Source organism: Gambusia affinis, linkage group LG24 (genome assembly GCF_019740435.1).
Source record: "Gambusia affinis linkage group LG24, SWU_Gaff_1.0, whole genome shotgun sequence".
Taxonomy (NCBI): Eukaryota; Metazoa; Chordata; class Actinopteri; order Cyprinodontiformes; family Poeciliidae; genus Gambusia; species Gambusia affinis.
In genome coordinates, this window is record NC_057891.1 from 11,245,415 (window position 1) to 11,262,919 (window position 17,505).

At 42.2% G+C, this 17,505-nt stretch overlaps 1 protein-coding gene across 4 annotated transcripts in view; it reads left to right on the plus strand.

The window, feature by feature from the left end:
• The window catches only part of LOC122826847 (receptor tyrosine-protein kinase erbB-4-like), a 238,051-nt gene that overhangs the window by 189,959 nt on the left and 30,587 nt on the right, over nt 1-17,505 (plus strand). For all 4 annotated transcript variants that reach the window (XM_044109169.1, XM_044109167.1, XM_044109166.1 and 1 more), the window contains exons 14-17: nt 559-652; nt 3,266-3,420; nt 6,520-6,564; nt 10,911-11,043. In XM_044109169.1, coding sequence (XP_043965104.1) covers nt 559-652; nt 3,266-3,420; nt 6,520-6,564; nt 10,911-11,043 — 427 coding nt within the window. The remainder of the gene's footprint in view (nt 1-558; nt 653-3,265; nt 3,421-6,519; nt 6,565-10,910; nt 11,044-17,505) is intronic.

Genomic DNA, 17,505 nt, shown 5'->3' on the forward strand with positions numbered 1-17,505 from the left:
CTTCTCCTTTAGATGAAAACAAAACCAACTATATTGCTTTAACTGGCTGAACAAAGGCTCTGGCAGATCTGCTACAATCTGCAGAAAACAGTAACCATCCTTTCTGGCGGGGATAAAAAAGAAAAAAAAAGAAAACATGTTTTCTTTTTCACTTTTAGTCTACATTTTCAAACCTCGTTATCCCGTCCTAATGCGCTCGCTTTGTTCATTCCCTTTCACTCTCTCCAAAGCGAATTTCTATTTCTATGAGTTTCATGACTGTAAAAAAAAAAAAAAAAAAAGCTGTTTTTTTTTTTTTTTTCCATCAGTCTTGTCTTTATGGATGTCGGTTAAAATAAACATCCAGGCTGACCAGACTGCTGCAAGTGAAACTGCCAGAAAAAAGACAAGTCGATGGCAGAAAACACATCTGCTACTCCAGTGAACAAGCCAGGGCGATACTGATGTAACAGTCTTCTTATAGCCTACTGTAGTGTTCTCCTGATCAATATTTCAGTGTGAGTACACTCAGATCTATAATCCATGCATCACTGTTTTGATCTTCTTGCCTTCCATCAGGGAAGCGCGGGAATTTGCCAATGGATCCGTGTGCCTGGACTGCGACAGCCAATGCGAGAAGATGGACGGAAACAGCCTAACGTGTCTTGGCCCGGTAAGACCCGCCGGATCGAACCGAGCCGCCTTTTTTTTTTTTTTTTTTTTGCCTACGAACGCACTTGAGGAATCTGGAAAGAGACTCCTCATTTGTCTGCTCAAGATAGTTTCATATCGTCTGAAGTGAACTTATTTTGTTGGAGTCTATCTGTTTTCCGCATGGGGTTTGAGTAAGTGTAGGTGCTGTTTGCAAAGGTGAATGGAAGGTAATGGGAGAAATGATGAACTACCACTCCTGTTTAGCTCCCAGCAGGCGCACATACACATTCGACACAAGCAACAAAAACGATTATGTCCTAACCTTCATATAAACTAACTTTTAGAGACTTGTGTAAAGGCTTCTTCCTGCACTGAGAAAGTTACCAGGCAGAGTTTACAAAAGCGGAGCGTGGAAATGTGTCACAATGTCAAACTAGAACTAGGTGGGGGTTCCAAGCCCCCACCCAGGAAGTGCGTCCTAACTCCGCCTCTCCACCCTCCACACGTTCAACTTTACAAAACAGGACGGTAAAGTACCACATCGTCTGCTTATGTTGCTCAGCATAGACAATTTTTATTCTTTTACAAAATAGAAAAAAAAAAATTAACCACCTATAATAATAGGAAGTAGTAGACATTTCTCTTTCTTCTTCTAAAAAAAAAGTGCAATTTCACATCTATGACAACTTACCTGTCTCTTTTGGCAACATCGGACTATTTTCTTTGTTTATTGTCCTGCTAAAGTCTAAAATTTCATGACAGTTTTTATTTTAATATCTGTGGCCTCCGATCATTTTCATCTCAACTATTTTGGCCCGAATGTCGAAAAGTTTTAGACTAAACACAAGATCCGTTGTGTGTAACATTAATATAAACCAAAAAGTATTTTTGGCAACCGTTAGCCGATGACTTAAAAAATCAATTCTTAGTCATTTTTTGGCTCTTAGCTGATGACTATAGTGAGCTGATGGTTAAGTTATACTTTGCTTTATAAAGTAGTTGTTGGGAATCATTAGCTGGACTTTTCAAGAGTAAATCAAGGGTCAACTGTTTGTAACCATTAGCTCGTTACATCTAAATGAAACCCTTATGTAGCTTTCGGCTTCGTTTTAGCTAATGCAAACATTGATTAACTTCATTTTGCTTCATTTTAGCGAATGGCTACCAGACTAAGCCATTAAGTAACAATTGTCTTACTTTTAACCTTCTAGACAGAGTCGTTGGATAACTTCAAATAAACCACAGTGAACTGTTGACCGCTGAATCGTTATTAATTAATAATACATGTATTTTTGATGTGTTTATCAGAAGGTTCAAGCTTTGTTTCAGTTCACAAACATTTGTCACCGCCTGGGCAGTACAGAAAATAAGAACATTCCGCAGTTTCCTCCTCTATTCTCAGCAACTCCCAAAGTTTTTAGACGAATCAGTGGAACATATTGTCGACTAGCACACCAAATGTGGACGTGATATGTTTATTTACACAATACCCAGGTTCATATTTGCAAAGGTGCATTACGGGGAGACGAACCCAATGTCCTGCATGGCTGATTTGGATGAATAAAGTGATTTGTGTGACTAACCTTTTCTGGCCGCCCCGTGAGAAAAGGAACAAGAGACGGAAAAGAGAGCGACTCCTCAGCGACGCACGCACGCCGCCGACGTTAAGATGCCGCTCACATCTGAGTAGTAAATAACACCAGAGTCGGTCATCCGCGCCCGCTCAAACATGCATACATATGCGACCACATTGAGACATCCGTATGCGCCCGCACCGACACGCACAAACATGCAGTGTGAGAATAATGTTTATTGATGGCGTGTGGCCGGATTTGTCAGACTTGGAAAGGCTGTCCATCAGGTCACTGTGGTAGTCATTAGCAGCAGAGCGTGGTGCCAAAACTCCCTGAACTTCATCCAGACAGCGGCTCCAGCATACGCATACAAACTCCGCCGCCTCCCCAGAATTGTAAGTCAAGTTTTTTTTTTTTTATTCGATTCGTCGACACCATCTTTCCATCAGACGCGTAAACACGCTGAGTACAGTCTGGGGTTTGTTTTTTTTCCCCCCGCACTTTTATCCCTGCTCACTCTTCACTAGCCATCTTACTTATTCATGATGCGGCTGCAGCTGAGCGTTTTGCTCAGTTACCGTTTGTCATCTCCTCCATCACTTTCACCACGCGCTGCTTTTTGACATGGCCTGATTTTTTTCATGCATTTTGGCAATTTCAGCGAGGCTGCCTCAGAATACACTCTGGGTAATTTTTGCTCTGCACATTATAAATCGCCGGATGGAATCCGCGCGGGTTCTGCCAGGCTAAATTAGCCGCGATAGGAAGTGAGCTAAGGTGACACAATTTGCCGGTTTTTGAATTCGATTTTGCTCAATTTTGTTCTCTCCGCTCATTTCTCATTCTATTTCCCTTCTTCTTCTTTTTTTCAGCATTACCTCTTCATGTATCTTTTTTTCTCAGCTTGCCTTTCTTTGTTCGGTTGGCCCACTAATCCTGTTACTGCATCCGCCACCTCTTTGCTCTTCATTCGCCCCTTGTCAACTGCCTCCTCCTCCCTCCTCCTCGTCGTGACTCATCTTCTCATCTCCCTGTTTCTTCTTCTTCTAAACTCCCAGGGTCCAGACCAGTGTGTAAAATGCCTTCACTTCAAAGACGGGCCCAACTGTGTGGAGAAGTGCCCCGATGGACTGCAGGGCGCCAACAGCTTCATTTTCAAATACGCCAAGGCCAACAACGAGTGTCATCCCTGCCACGCCAACTGCACCCAGGGGTAAGAGAGGAAGGATGCGTGAAGATAGGCTTCATATGTCTGAAAGTTTATCCGTTTCTCTTATCTGTTCAACTGCTAGTCACTCTCAGTATGTTGCCCCAGCCTTTCAAGGCATTACAAAAGGGAAGTGCCTTTGCTCTGTCGACCTTAATGGAGCAAAACCAGATCAACTGTTAGCAAAGGGGCAGGGAGCAGCCAAACAGCAGGAGGAGGGGGAGATATGAGCTGAGGAAACCATAAAGCAGACGGCTGGCTGCAGATAAATAAAGCAAAGGGACAATTGAACAAGAGCTGCATTCATTCGGTTCAGAAGGGTCAGATTTAGCTCATTATCAGGTGTTATTGTTGCTGCAGGACTCATTTCTTATAGAGAAGACAAACTATTTTCTGGTTGCACCGGAATACTAAAGGGGAAGTGTTGTGTGTGACGTGAAGCTACATGTATGGTCTTCTGAGCCGCTGGAACACTATAGTAGTCGATGTAAGGTCTCACAACACGTCTGTTTGTTAGAACACCGACAACATTAAAGATTACCAGTGTGGATGTTGTCTTGGATATTTTGAAATTGCCATTTGAAGTCAACCGTTGATATAGAAAGGAAACATCCCCTTCTTTCCCAGCAGAGGTACGTTTTCACTGGCCAAAGTTCTGACATTAATTGAGTTTGGTTTTTGGTGACCTTGTCAAAGTTTAGCTGGATGAACACCATATCAAACATTTTTGTTGTAGAATTTGCTAGCTTAGATGACCTACCTAGGTGCTATGATATGCTAGCTTGGTCTTATGTACGCTAGATTGGTGTTATGGTATGTTAGCTTGATGCTATGGTATATTAGCTAGGTGCTACGATATGCTAGCTTGGTCTTATGTACGCTAGATTGGTGTTATGGTATGTTAGCTTTATGTTATGGTACATTAGCTAGGTGCTATGATATGCTAGCTTGGTCTTATGTACGCTAGATTGGTATTATGGTATGTTAGCTTGATGTTATGGTATATTAGCTAGCACTATGATATGCTAGCTTCGTGCTATAGTACATTAGCTTTGTACTGCATCTACTGAAAGGTAAAATGCTATCTAGTATTCATAAATATGCCACGTTTATTATGCAACATGCTAGCTTAAGGCTTTGGTCCTCTCAACCAGGTCTTCTTAGATCGAAGGCACAAAGATGATAAAGTCAAGACAAAAACTGAAGTTTTCATAATAGGAAATGATCCAAAGTTGATGTGGCAAAATCACCATTCACTTCATTTCGAATGTTGAAACAGGAAGTGATAACATCACAATGTAGGGTGTATTTTCTGCTGCCATTAAGGATAAATATACAATTAAGAACAATTTTTTCACTTAAAGCTCTTTTGTTTTCACTTCTACATTTGTATAAAAATATACAAAATGTTGATCAAATCAAAAGGTTGTTCTTGGCTTCATTAATTAACTCCAACATGATTTGTAGCTAATTAGCCAATTGCTAGGCTGTTTATTTGACTCTGAGGCAGCTCTGACAGAGCCTCAGTTGTCACCAGTTTAATTCCAGACTGAGCCAGCTCCCCTCATTTTCTGGCCAATTTGTTGTGTTTTGTGTGCTCTAACACAGTAATTCCGGAAATCTTCTCCTGCGTCTACCCTGCTGCTCAAAAGCCACAACACACGGATCGGGATTTAATGAGCAGTGACGAGTGCGCTCTAATCACTTCCTGCTCACCTGCTGTTCCCATCACTTTCCACTGAAACACCTTTCATCTGAACTCCCCTCCAGCAGCAGAGATTGCTGAGACAGATAGGAAATAACATGCACACCGCACACCTTTTCAAATTAATAACAGCTTTTCTTTAAAGGCTGATTATTTGCCCGTTTAATTTTCATTAGCATTCATTTGGAGGATTTCCTTCCTTCCGCTACTTGATCACTACGGACTTTGCATTTACTTTCTTCTTAATATCCATTCCTTTTTTTGTATACACCATCTTTAATGGTCATTTCCTTAAAGTCCAAAACACTGGAGTTCCCTTAAAGCTGCCCCGACCATTTTGAAATGGTTTGAACAGCAAACTTAAGGTGCCTGGCAGGAAAATAATAATAGTGTATAACATGGGAGTATTTAGGAGCACTGCATGAAAATATTGTTATACTCTGTAACTGGCTAATGACGTTGGAATAGGATTTTTTTCTGTAATAATTTGTTTTTGTTTTAATTTAATCGGTAGGTGTGTTAACCGAGCGTTGCCAGGCAATTAAAATCCCTGAATACCAAGAAATGAACATGAAATTCACTGATTGGCCCAAAAGCCAATCAGAATCAGCCATCATAAACACTTGGAACAAATCACTGCAAGCACAAGACTTCACGTCTCCAGTGAGCTTTGAACTAGAAGCCGTTTTTTTCTGGGAACTTGAAGGAGGAAAGCGGAGAGAGTGGATTTATCTACTGTTGCCATGCGCCGTCGCTCAGTAATATAAAACAGTGATTTAGGGCTTCTGATGTTTATTAAAAACTAAAAATACTTTCCTGCTTTCTGTGGAGTGTAATCTCGATTGTTTCTGTGTTTTATTATTATTTAATAAAGCATGTTGTAAAAGGAGCTAAATAAAGTGGCGGCGGCCAGCAGGCTGCAGTAAACCCTATCACAGCAGAACAGATGAATCTCCAAGCCACCTACACTGACCTGTCTGCACCTCCAACACAACCTCACACTGCGACTCGTTCAACCTCAGTCCTGTTCTTCAGGAGAGGAGGAGTATATCGACCTCGTTTCTGAATTCTCCGCCTTAAAGCAGATGTAGTTGGAGAGGATATTTACATCCTCAGGTTTCTTCCATTTCTGTGCTTTGCTTTGCTTTGCTGACTGACTCTTGTGCGACCACGAGCTTTCAAATATCACACCAAAACAAAAGCGTTGCCCTCCAGCCCAAACACCTCTTACCTGATACCTTGACAAGTGGTCAGCCCTGCTTCCATTTTCCAGGCGCTCCCCCTCCACCCCCCACCCCACCAGGAGACGACTGACTGACAGGGAGGAAAGACAACATGAGGTCTGCTCATAACCTGTCCCTGATTTAATAGACACTCTCTCTGGTTTCTCTGCCCTGCAGGTGCATCGGGCCACGGCTCCAGGACTGTGTGGGGATGATGGACAGGTGAGCGGGGACCGGGAGGGGGGGGGAGAGACCACCGTCAGGTTCTGCCAGAACTTGTTAAAGTTCCTGTTAAAACCCGTTTCTCTAGATGCTCGTTAACAAGAGGCTGATGTGACCCAGAATTTGTGTGTGTGTGTGTGTGCTTGCACCAAACTTGTGGTCCAGTCAGGAAGTAGATGTCTTTCTGGATTTACAAGCTTTTCGTTGAATAACGGTGCTTCCACAAATGTTGTCTCCTCAATCTGATGATTTCTCACAATTAGAAATATGACCTCAAACTGGAGACATACTGTACACTGACATAGACCACCTTCTCAGTTGTAGTAATTATGCTGATAGTTTGGATCATCCAACACAATGAAGGCTGAATATTAACTACTTCTGCTTTACAGTTTAATGGGGCTTGCCTAATGTAATATAGTATTGCATAAGTTGGCTTTAAGTGTCTGTGTCCATAAATCTATCTACAAATGGATTTATGGAGACAGTAAAGAGTTAATATTATATAGTATTAAGTTGAAACTGATTGTAGTGGGACTACTATCATGGGCAAAAGCGAATAAATTTAGTTAAAGAGCTACATACCAAAAGAAAACATTTTTTTCTGGTATTATGCCTAAAGTTGTGAAATTAATCAGTCTGCTAGCAACAATGCTAACAACCACAGGATAATAATACCCAAAAATACCTTTGTGGTATTGTTGTGGTCACACTAATGCTAATCTGTTTATAGCAAAGCAGAGCTAGATTTCTTTTAGCCCATTAGCATTTTTGCTATCTTTGAATGAGTTTGGCACATTTAGCTTCCCCTAAATTAATTTTTCCAACTAAATTCTAAAGCGCTAATTTTACGTGGCTGTTTTCTATGTTTCCAGCATAAAGTTTGACATCTGTGTTGTTGGCTGTCAAGTACTTAAACCTTTACATTCATGCTCTTATTTTGCTCTCAAAACGCTCTTATTGTGAAGATTGCTAACGCAGGAGTTCTGTTAACAACAAACAAGCAAATGAGGTATACAAAAAGAATGAAATATATGCAAAAAATGTATGAATTGTTCTGAGAACCTCTTCATGTTTTCCTCTTGGCATTTGGTGGTTAGTGCTTTAGCATTAGCTTCTGCTAAATACCATGCTGGTGTAGCGCTTTATCTTTAGTTAAGCTAATGATATGATTGGTACTTTAGGGTTAGCCCAGCTGACTTTTAAACTTTGCTACATTGACACAAGTGAAAATACTGTGATTGCCCAAAATAAATCAGTATCAGCTGAGTTCTGAGGCGGTACGTGAGATTGATTGAAATTCGTAAAACCCTTCCAGGCGTCCAGCCATAAGTACAGGAAGCAGGAGTCAGACCGTTGAACTGTTTCCTCAGGTTGATTTTGTGGCGACTCTTTTCTCTGAGTTCCTCCGACGCCATCATCCCCTGGTTGTCATCCGCTGACCCCATGTCACTCTTCCTGCTGTAAACCATTTCCTCCTCATTTAGGGAGTCTTTCCTCTCATCCAGCGCTGCCTCTACCCGTTATTCGTCTCGACGCCAGTTCAGGTTGTTTCCTCTCCAAAGCCCTTTCCACTCTTCCGTCTCTTCCCTCTTAGATTTTACAGACAGTTTTCCGTTCTGGAAAGTTCCCCTTTTCTAATCAGTTCCCTCAAACTTCAGCACATTGCTGCGTGTGTGTAATGAGGTCCGAACCCAGAGGCTCGTTCTAAATTCCAGGCTCGCCCTTCCTTAAGTCTGTCGCAATCAACGTGGCGCATGCGGCTGCACCTCGTCTTCCATTAGCGGCTAATGGCTTTTACAGCTGATAGACTTTTGAACTTCAAGTGTCGAAGCAGGGAAAGCTCCGGCATTGGGAAGGGGTGAATGTGGAGCAAAAAGGAGGAAGCGGAGGTGAATCGCCGGGAAAAAGAGTAACATAAGGGTGGAAATTAATGGTAGCTTAACAGTATCTACAAGTGCAGTTGCTATATAAATGGCAAACGCATTAGCAGTGTCATTAGGGATGAGAGAGAGCTTTTAGCACCCAACCTTTTACTCTTCCCCTAAAGCTGGTTCTTCTTCGGATGGTGGGAAAGCGTTTTGAGACGGAAAGGTATTTTTGATTACCGGATTATTAGAACGTTTCTCCAGCTGAGGGAAAGAAACATGACTGAAGTTTAAGGTTTAGCCCCCGACGTTTCCTGGTATTGATTAAGTCATGAAGAGGGGTAGACCGGGGTAATAAAAGCTGCTCCTCCTCCTCCTCCGCGGACGGAGGAACAAGAAACACACAGAATCAAACACCTTTCGGTGACTTTAGGAAATGGAAGCAGGAAGTGTCGCCAAATCTTAGGAGGTTTTCAGGAGCCTTACAGTTTAAATGGTGAGAATATGTAAGATTTTCTTTCACCTTTGCAAAGTTTGGACTCAAAGGCAAATGGCAAAAACTGTTCATCTGTCTGATTTACTTTCCAAGCTGTAATAATTTCTATAGTTTTGTGCTAGAGAATGTATGTAAACCAGACGTTTTCGTGCACTATAGATTTTTATTTTTCCCTGTTTTAGGTCAATTATGGTCATCAAAATTTGTTCAATATGCTATTTTTAAAACTTTTTTTAAAAATTATTATTATTTCTTGAAAATAAAAAGTTTAGTTACACTTCATTAATAATTGGTACCATTGCCCTAAAAACTTTGACTTGGGATCAAATGGTTTGGATCCATCTACAAGCTTTGAGAGATAGTGAGATAGAACTGAAACTTAAAACTCATTTGTCTATTGTAGGATAGACCAGTAATTACATATATATATATATATATATATATATATATATATATATATATATATATATATATATATATATATATATATATATATATATACTGGGGTTCCAGTCCATATTCTGTGCAGAATATGGACTGGAACCCCCAAGATCAAAGTGGGAAACACCCCCGAAGGTAGTGGAGAATGACCGAGCTAAGATCCTGTGGGACTTCCAGATCCAGACAGACAAAATGGTGAGGGCGAACCAACCAGACATAGTCGTGGTGGATAAACAACAGAGGAAAGCCGTTGTGGTGGATGTGGCAATACCAAGTGACTGCAACATCAGGAAAAAGGAGCATGAGAAACTAGAGAAATACCAGGGCCTAAGGGAGGAACTGGAGAGGGCCTGGAAGGTGAAGACCACAGTGGTGCCTGTGGTCATCGGGACCCTCGGGGCAGTCACCCCCAAACTGGAACAGTGGCTACAACAGATCCCAGGAGCAACATCAGACATCTCAGTCCAGATATGTGCAGTCCTAGGCACAGCCAAGATACTGCGCAGAACCCTCAAGCTCCCAGGCCTCTGGTAGAGGACCCGAGCTAAGAGGAAGAAGAATCACCACCCGCGGTGGGTGAGAAGGGAATTTTTATTTTTATATATAAATAGTTACAGTCAAGGTTTCTAGGAGGTTTGAGAATGAAGAACCTCATCTGCACTTTCCCAGACACAAGCAAAGATAAAAAGAAACTTTTTCAAAATGCTGGTGGGAGGAAAAAAACAAAACAAAAAAAAAAACCCTAATAAAACGGCTTGTGGAGTTGTTTGTTTTAAGATGTTTGTAGAAAAAAAAAAAACTGGACAAAATAAAAGCGGAACATAAGATTTAAAAAGTCCTTTTCAAACACGTTTGAAACGTCAGATTGGATGCACATTAACTGATAAACTACAGTCGAGTAGCAAACCCACTCAGGGAGCCCTTTTGATTTAGGCTGAGAATCAAAGGAGGCGTAATTTTGGTCCAGGATCCAGTGAACCCGAATCCGTCTGCAGGCGGAACAAACCCGACCGTCACAACCGGATCTGAGAGACGTCTTGCTGCCGCAAACCATGTTTACAAGCTGGTGGATTCTTGCCAAAGGGCTTCGCTGTCTTAGTTTTCCCTTTGTGCTGCATTTGCTTTTTTTTTTCTCCTTTGTTTTGAATCCTTAAAAGACTAAAAGGAAAAATATTAAACTCACTTTAAATATTAATGGCGTGTTTTTAAGGCCGTCGGGGAATTGGCTTTCCAGCACCAAACAATTTCTCAGCAAGTTTCTAACGAGACGTGCAGAACCCCCCCCCCCCCCCAAAAAAAACCCCACAACCTTTGAATTGTTGCAAGAAGCTAATTCTAAATGATTCGCTTGCAAAGTTAAATAGAGCAGGAAGTATTCCTACATCAAAAATTAGCACAACAAACAGCAGAATCCTGTCTTTAACTCTGACTTGTTGTTTACTTGTTGTTGTTTACGATTTGGGTCTGTATCCGTTGACCCTAGTTGAACTTTGTTTGAAGACGTCGGACTGCTTCAGCGGTTATTACTGCTCTCTTTCCAGGACGCCGCTGATAGCAGCCGGTGTCATTGGGGGGCTGTTCGTCGTCGTCATCCTGGCGCTCAGCGTGGCCGTTTACGTTCGACGCAAAAGCATCAAGAAGAAGAGAGCCTTGAGACGCTTCCTAGAGACGGAGGTAAGAGTTGAGTCCTTCCAGCTCCACTGCGTCGTCTTCTCTTTCTGTAATCCTTTCTTTTCCAAGCCTGTGGAGGAGTTAAATCTTGTTAATGTTTAGGAGCTACAACACTCAAAAGGAGATTGCTTAAATATATGCGTTCAATGCACTATTTGTCACGTACGTGATTGGCTCCACCCCCAAAATAAAAGCCCATCATGTGCTGAAATGAAGCCAGAGTTTTGTTACTAGCTAGCTTCGACTGTATCTGACATTGTAGGAGATGACTGGATGAAATTTCGATCCCAAACCAGAAACACAATGGTAAGACAATGTATCCCTATTAGTGAACATAGAGCTAGGAATGGGAAAAAAACCACTTGCCAGAATCTGCCACTAAAATGTCAAAACAACAACAAGAAAATGAATGAAATTGAGCCCTTTTGTCCCACTGACTTTCAAAGTCTGGTGGAAGGTTTTAGCTTGAGATTGACTTGGAAACCTGGGAAGGGAAACGTTGGCCTTCCAGCAGCAACCCTAATGGAAAACCGCGTGGCATGTCGGGAACGTCTCACATTCCAAACACAGGCAGAAAAAAACCGAGGCTAACAACGTGTTATTAAAACTCCCAAGTTTTAATAAGACTAAAACAAGCTGCTGTTTGGCCAAACCTAAACATTTAGTTTTACTTTTAGGTTGATTGTTTGTTTCTTTTTAATTGGGGGCTCTTCTGGCCTTAACATAAGCAGACCTTCAGACGTCCAACCTTGAGCAGGTGCTTCTCCAAACTGTGTGAGCGTAGGAGCTTTTTTCTTCTTCTTTTTTTACATTATGCATGTCTGCCATTGCCCATCGATCTGGCCTTGAAGAGGGTTCATTTCTTGGAAGCCTCAGGCGGGGCGGAGTGGACTTTATATTCACAGGAGAGAGTCAAAGACGGCCCTGCCAGGGATTGTGGAGTTGGCTTGCGAGGCTCGCTTCCTCTTGTGTCGCGTGGAGCCCCAGCAGTTATGTCATCAGTGTCATCGCCGCGGCCCCAGTCGGGGCAGGCTGCCTGTCGGTCTGCATTAGTGTAATTTGCAGGTAGAAGGCGCAGCGTTATAGACAGCTGTCAGGCCGGAGACGCGGGGAGGGCGACCGCGGGGCGCCGCCTGCCTCGTCCCGGCCGCACGCATCCGTCTTAATCAGCTCGGCTGTGTTCCGACAACAGCTTGACCTGGAGGGGAAGCGGATCTGCTAATGCACTGTCACGGAGGAGGAGGAGGAGCTGGGAAGGTGCTGGCCGACAGGGATTCTTTTTGCTCCTTTTGCGTCTTTCTCCCTTCATCTTGTCCTGAAACTGATTTAGAGTTCCAAAGCACGTTGCACCTTATTTATGGAGCAAAGTTTCACTTTTTAGCCTGTCCTCCCAGGATGCCTAATTGTGGTGTAAAAGCAATTAGGCCCAATCAAATCCTAAAAGCTTCCAGGTAGGTCGGCCTCGGGGTCGTACTGCAGGTTTAATCATCTCGACGGCGCGCACTGAGACACATTAGTGTATAAATCCTTAATGTGTCCGGTCTCTTTTCACGGGTCACGCCGATGGGAGCATTAAGAGAACAGAGAGGAAGGAGAGTTGAGCCTGAAAGTGACCTGTCAGAGTTGCAGCCTGTGGCAAAAAGGAAGGAATAAACTGTTCCAGACATTTCAGCAGAAGGAGATCTGGTTTTCTGCTCACTTTCATTGAATAAAACCTGCAAAGGATTCATTCCACTAGAACCTTTTCACCGTTTGTCACGTTACAAAACCGTTTAGCTCGCCTGGCTTCTGTTTTGCAGATATACTTTGAGGCGCTAAATGACTTGGTTGTTAAACATTTCTGTTTGAATAGAGTTCAATATCTGTGTCGAAGGTTTGGTCATCACTTGTGAATAATTCTTTGAGTAGTCAGACGTTTAAATTCATGCTCCCATGTCCTCTTTCTTCATTTTCAGCAGCTTTATTTAAAACAAGGAACTTACGGGAGCAAACTGAAAAACAGACGGTGGAGAAAAAGACACAACCATAACTAGAACATGTGAAATTAAATTTGAATCCAAGGTTTGTAGTTTTTCATGGGCAGATAGAGGTTGACTTAAAATGAGCTCGTTAGCTTTAGCGTCCACTAATTGTAATGTTGGCATAGTGCTTTATTATTAGCAGAACTAATGTTCATGATTAGTTCAGCAAGGTTAGCTCAGTTAGCGGTTCCCACCACTGCTCATTGTGTTCAGCTGGATTTTTGTGAAGTGAAATAAAAATCTGGCATGTTTTCCAAAGGTTCTTATAAATAATAATTTTTTTCTTTTCTTTTTTTTTTTTTTTTTTATTAAACGTGTGTAATATCCTTATTTATGGAGCATAGTTTCACTTTCTAGCCAACATGCAAAATACTGTGAGGCAGAAAACTTAACAGCTTTGGATCAATAAAAATAATGTGAGAGCTGCATTTTGGTCAGTAGTTGTTTCAGGAAGTAGAAATAATAATAATAATAATAATAATAATAATAATAATAATAATAATAATAATAATAATAATAATAATAATAATAATAATAATAATATGAAATCATGCCACACTTTTCAATTTCTGACACCGTTGATCATTTCCCTGCCAGCCCAGGTCTAGTGTTGGCCCACCACATGAAACTCTCAATAAAGCGCTGACGTTTTGCGGCTATGATTTCGCTAACTGTCTGGGAATTAAAGCGGTTTCTTTCTGAAAGGACTCTCGGCGAGAAAGAAGCGCAGCCTGTGTCAGACTTTTCCCGCGGCTCTTCTTTCAGCCTGACGAAGCTCAGCGCTCTGCGCGGCCGCCGGACGTGGGGGCCTCTCTATTCAGACGTATAATAGAGCTGACTCGGTGCCGGCGAATGGAGATCAAGCTTGTCTGGATGAGGGATTTTGGGGCGGCGAAGGCTCAGGGACTCCCCCCTCCTCTCCTCATCTGCCGCAGCTGTTTGAAAGAGAGAGCTCACCTCTTGTGTCAGATGCCTCCAGTTGTGCGCTGTCAGGATGCAATCTGAGCACTCAGCCATTATTTCCATATCAAGGACACGTGCGAAGGCTGTCTCAGTGTTGACTTGCTAAACACACTCCAAAAACCTCTCTTTATTGTTTTTTTTTTCCCCTTTCCTCCTCCCTTTTTTATTCTCTCTCTCTTTTTCTGTTTCTCACCTCGGAATAGAGAGAAATCCTGAGCCCCGTATGAAAACGTCTCATCCTGTTGTGTCTTTGTAAGGAAGGCCTCCCGAAAAGAAATTGCTTTTCTCCCTGGAAAGAACGCGGCAAACAGCCGCCTCGCCTCGCCTCGCCGCTGCGAGCTTTAAACTTTGACCCCTGTACAATGAAGCGGGACTAATGCGCTCAGAATCGCCCTCTCCATATTTCCTCAAGGTCCTCCTGCTTCTCCTCTTTAGCTGCTTTGTGTTCAGACTGGGGATGTGGACAGCTCTAGCACTGCTTACATGGATTCCCAATGTTTAGGGATAATGGACAGGATCCTGTGTCCTCCATCTGCAAAAAATTGTGAATAGACCAGATGCAGATCAGTAGCTAAAGCTGGGGGTCTAAACCTAAAGCTTGTTGTCTACTTTTTTTATGAAGTTGGGAGGCGGTGGGGATATTCGTCCCTAAAGAAGCAGACTAGTCAAGGCTAGAAAATCACGTCAGAAGCTACGAGCTCACCGTACTAGTTAGCTCAGTTCAGCATCTTTCTTTCTAGTTCTTTCTTTGAGTTGTTGCTCCGCCCTTTGGCTCATTTCTACACAAAAGCCCAACTCTTGTCCCTCACTCATTACACAGTGCAGTGGAGACCGTTACTCATCCATACCACAGACTCAATCTTAAAAAAACCCCGAAACCTGACATCTATTGGTACAAATTATGTAGCATCTACGTATCAATACCTATAACTCTACTGGTTTATATTTAGAAGAAAGAGCTATGCTCACCAATGTTTCACGTATAATTATTGAAATAAATCTTATAAAAGACAAGATGTGGAGATGACGCACAGCAAATGTGTGAATGTGGTTTGTCTTTGTTCTTTTTTTTTTTTTCATGTTCTCGTTATTTTTTCCTGTCATTTTGATTCGCGCGGGGGGAGGGAGGGGAGGCTCCGAAAAATGGAATCGACAACAAAATTTGTGCGCCTCGGCTTAAGGCGCGTCCCGCCAGCATCGCGTCGAACGTGTGTTAAGAGGGTGACTCAGTGAGTTCACTTGAAAGGTGCAGCGAGGTGCCGTCGCTCTACCGGAGTGCAGTAGCTGTGATTGGATGACGTGACTCACGCTGAACGGCAGACGTTTTTGCTTTTGTGAAAGCAGAACTGAAATGAAGCAAAGAAAGAGTCTGGGTGTTTTGATGAACGGTTGCTTTGCTTGTAAGAAATATGCAAATTGGCTTCATGTTGACCGTTATTCTTACAATTTGTGGCTTTCATTTGAAACAGAAACTGCCATTAATCACATTGACTGTTTTTGGGGTTTTTTCTTATGAATTAATTTCCTGGTGACATACAGTATTTAAATGTACATTATATATTCATATCTATATTTATGTGGAAGGCCATGATATGCCATCAAACAGAACAAATGTGACATATTAGACTTTTCTGGTTAAAAAACAATCCCATAACTTTTCCGCTACTTTTCTAACTTCCTGCTGCGGTTTGCTGTGCGACATCGCCAAAGCTAGCTTGCGCATAAACGAATGGAAAATTTCATTTCAGCCGAGTTGTTTGAATGTTTTTATTGCATATCTGTTAGCATCTCCATCTGTGAGCAAATGCGGTGTTATATAACTCCAATTCATTTTAGCCTGATTATTAAAAGTAGCATTACTGGAATATTTTTAGATAGGTTTTTTGTTTGTTTGTTTGTTTTTTAACCATCATTTAATAATCATTTTAGTAATTGCAGCTGTGTTTGAATGATTTTCCTAAATAGTCGTTTTATTCCAAACGGATCATAACTAATATTATTCTCTGCTCCTAGCTGCTGGCTAATAGTTCCTCCGTGACAAAGCTGCTTCACTTCAGTGTGTTTCAATTACAAAGCATGACAACGGCAGCATTTCTGAGCGGCTAATGTGAACATTAAAGCTTCCACCCGAGGGGCTTTCAGAGCAACTCGATGTTTGAAGACGCTGTTTACTTCTCCAGCGCTTGGTAATTCTGAGAATGTATTCTGGCTGGAGGCTCGAACGCGGGCGCTTATTTGTCCAAATGAAGCGCCGGCGTCCTGTCCACGGCGCCACCGGTGCAGCTCATTTGGCGGCGGCACTGTGCGTTATTAGCTGGTAAATAAAGTGGCGTGGCGAGAGCGCGCTCAGGAGAGTTTTACTGGCCTTGTATGTATTTAATAGAGCTCTCCTCTCAGTCCAGTCCAGCCTTGTCCTAATGAAACAATAACAGCTACAGCCTGTCACCATCTGCTCTTATTACCCCCCCTCCTCCTCCTCCACTTCCCATAACCCTCTCAGTCTCATCTCTTCCTGTCGGAGCCCCTCCATCACTTTCCACCTTCAGCTGCTCTTGTTTTCATTGCAGCCGTGCAAAAATGTTCACAAACACACAGATGACAATCATTCGCGTTGCTGCAGCAGCCTCATATGATGATGCACGGACTATAAGAAGTACAGGTAACTCTTTATTTGAAGGGGTGTGCATAAGACTGACATGACACCATGTTATGAGCACGGAGTCTTCACTGTGCAAAGTGTCTTATGGTACAAACAACAACAAAAAAAGAGACTTTTATTGACAAGTTGGATCAAAGTCCATTTAAAGTGTCAGCTTTGCATTATTTGGTGAATAATAAGAAAGTGACATTAAAACTTGCATCTAATTCATTTCAACAAATACTTTATTTATAGCTAAGGGGAAATAAATGTTGTCATACTGGATGGTGATGCTGCAGTAGTCTGTATTGCAGCAACTCTAAGGAGGCCTCTGACTGAAGACTGTTGCTGTATTACAGTCTCATGAGCATCATGACATGCTAACAGCTCAGTATCCGGGCAGCAGACATTATAGTCCACACTAACATGTTCTGATGACATCATCAGCTGCTAGCTAGCTAGCTAGCTAGCTCTCCTCCTCTTCAAATCTCGACCTGTTGGTATAATTTGATCCTCTGCCTCCTCTGGGGTTTAGGGTCAAAGTTCACATATTATTGTAGCATTTGAGATGCTAATCGGCTGCCTCCTGATGACATATATATATATATAAAAAAAAAAACATCAGCTTGTTGCCGCGGTTGCACATCATAGCTGTATGAAAGTAAAAAAAAAAAAAAAAAAAAAGTAAAAGCAAACATCCTTCCAGACGCACAGCATCCAGAACCAGAGGGAATATTTGTCTGAAATTGTAAACTTTGTAAAATCAAAACTGCAACTTCATGCAACTTTTAGCTGCTTCTTCCCTCCATACAGATCAATACCAAACAAACATTCAGCTGCATA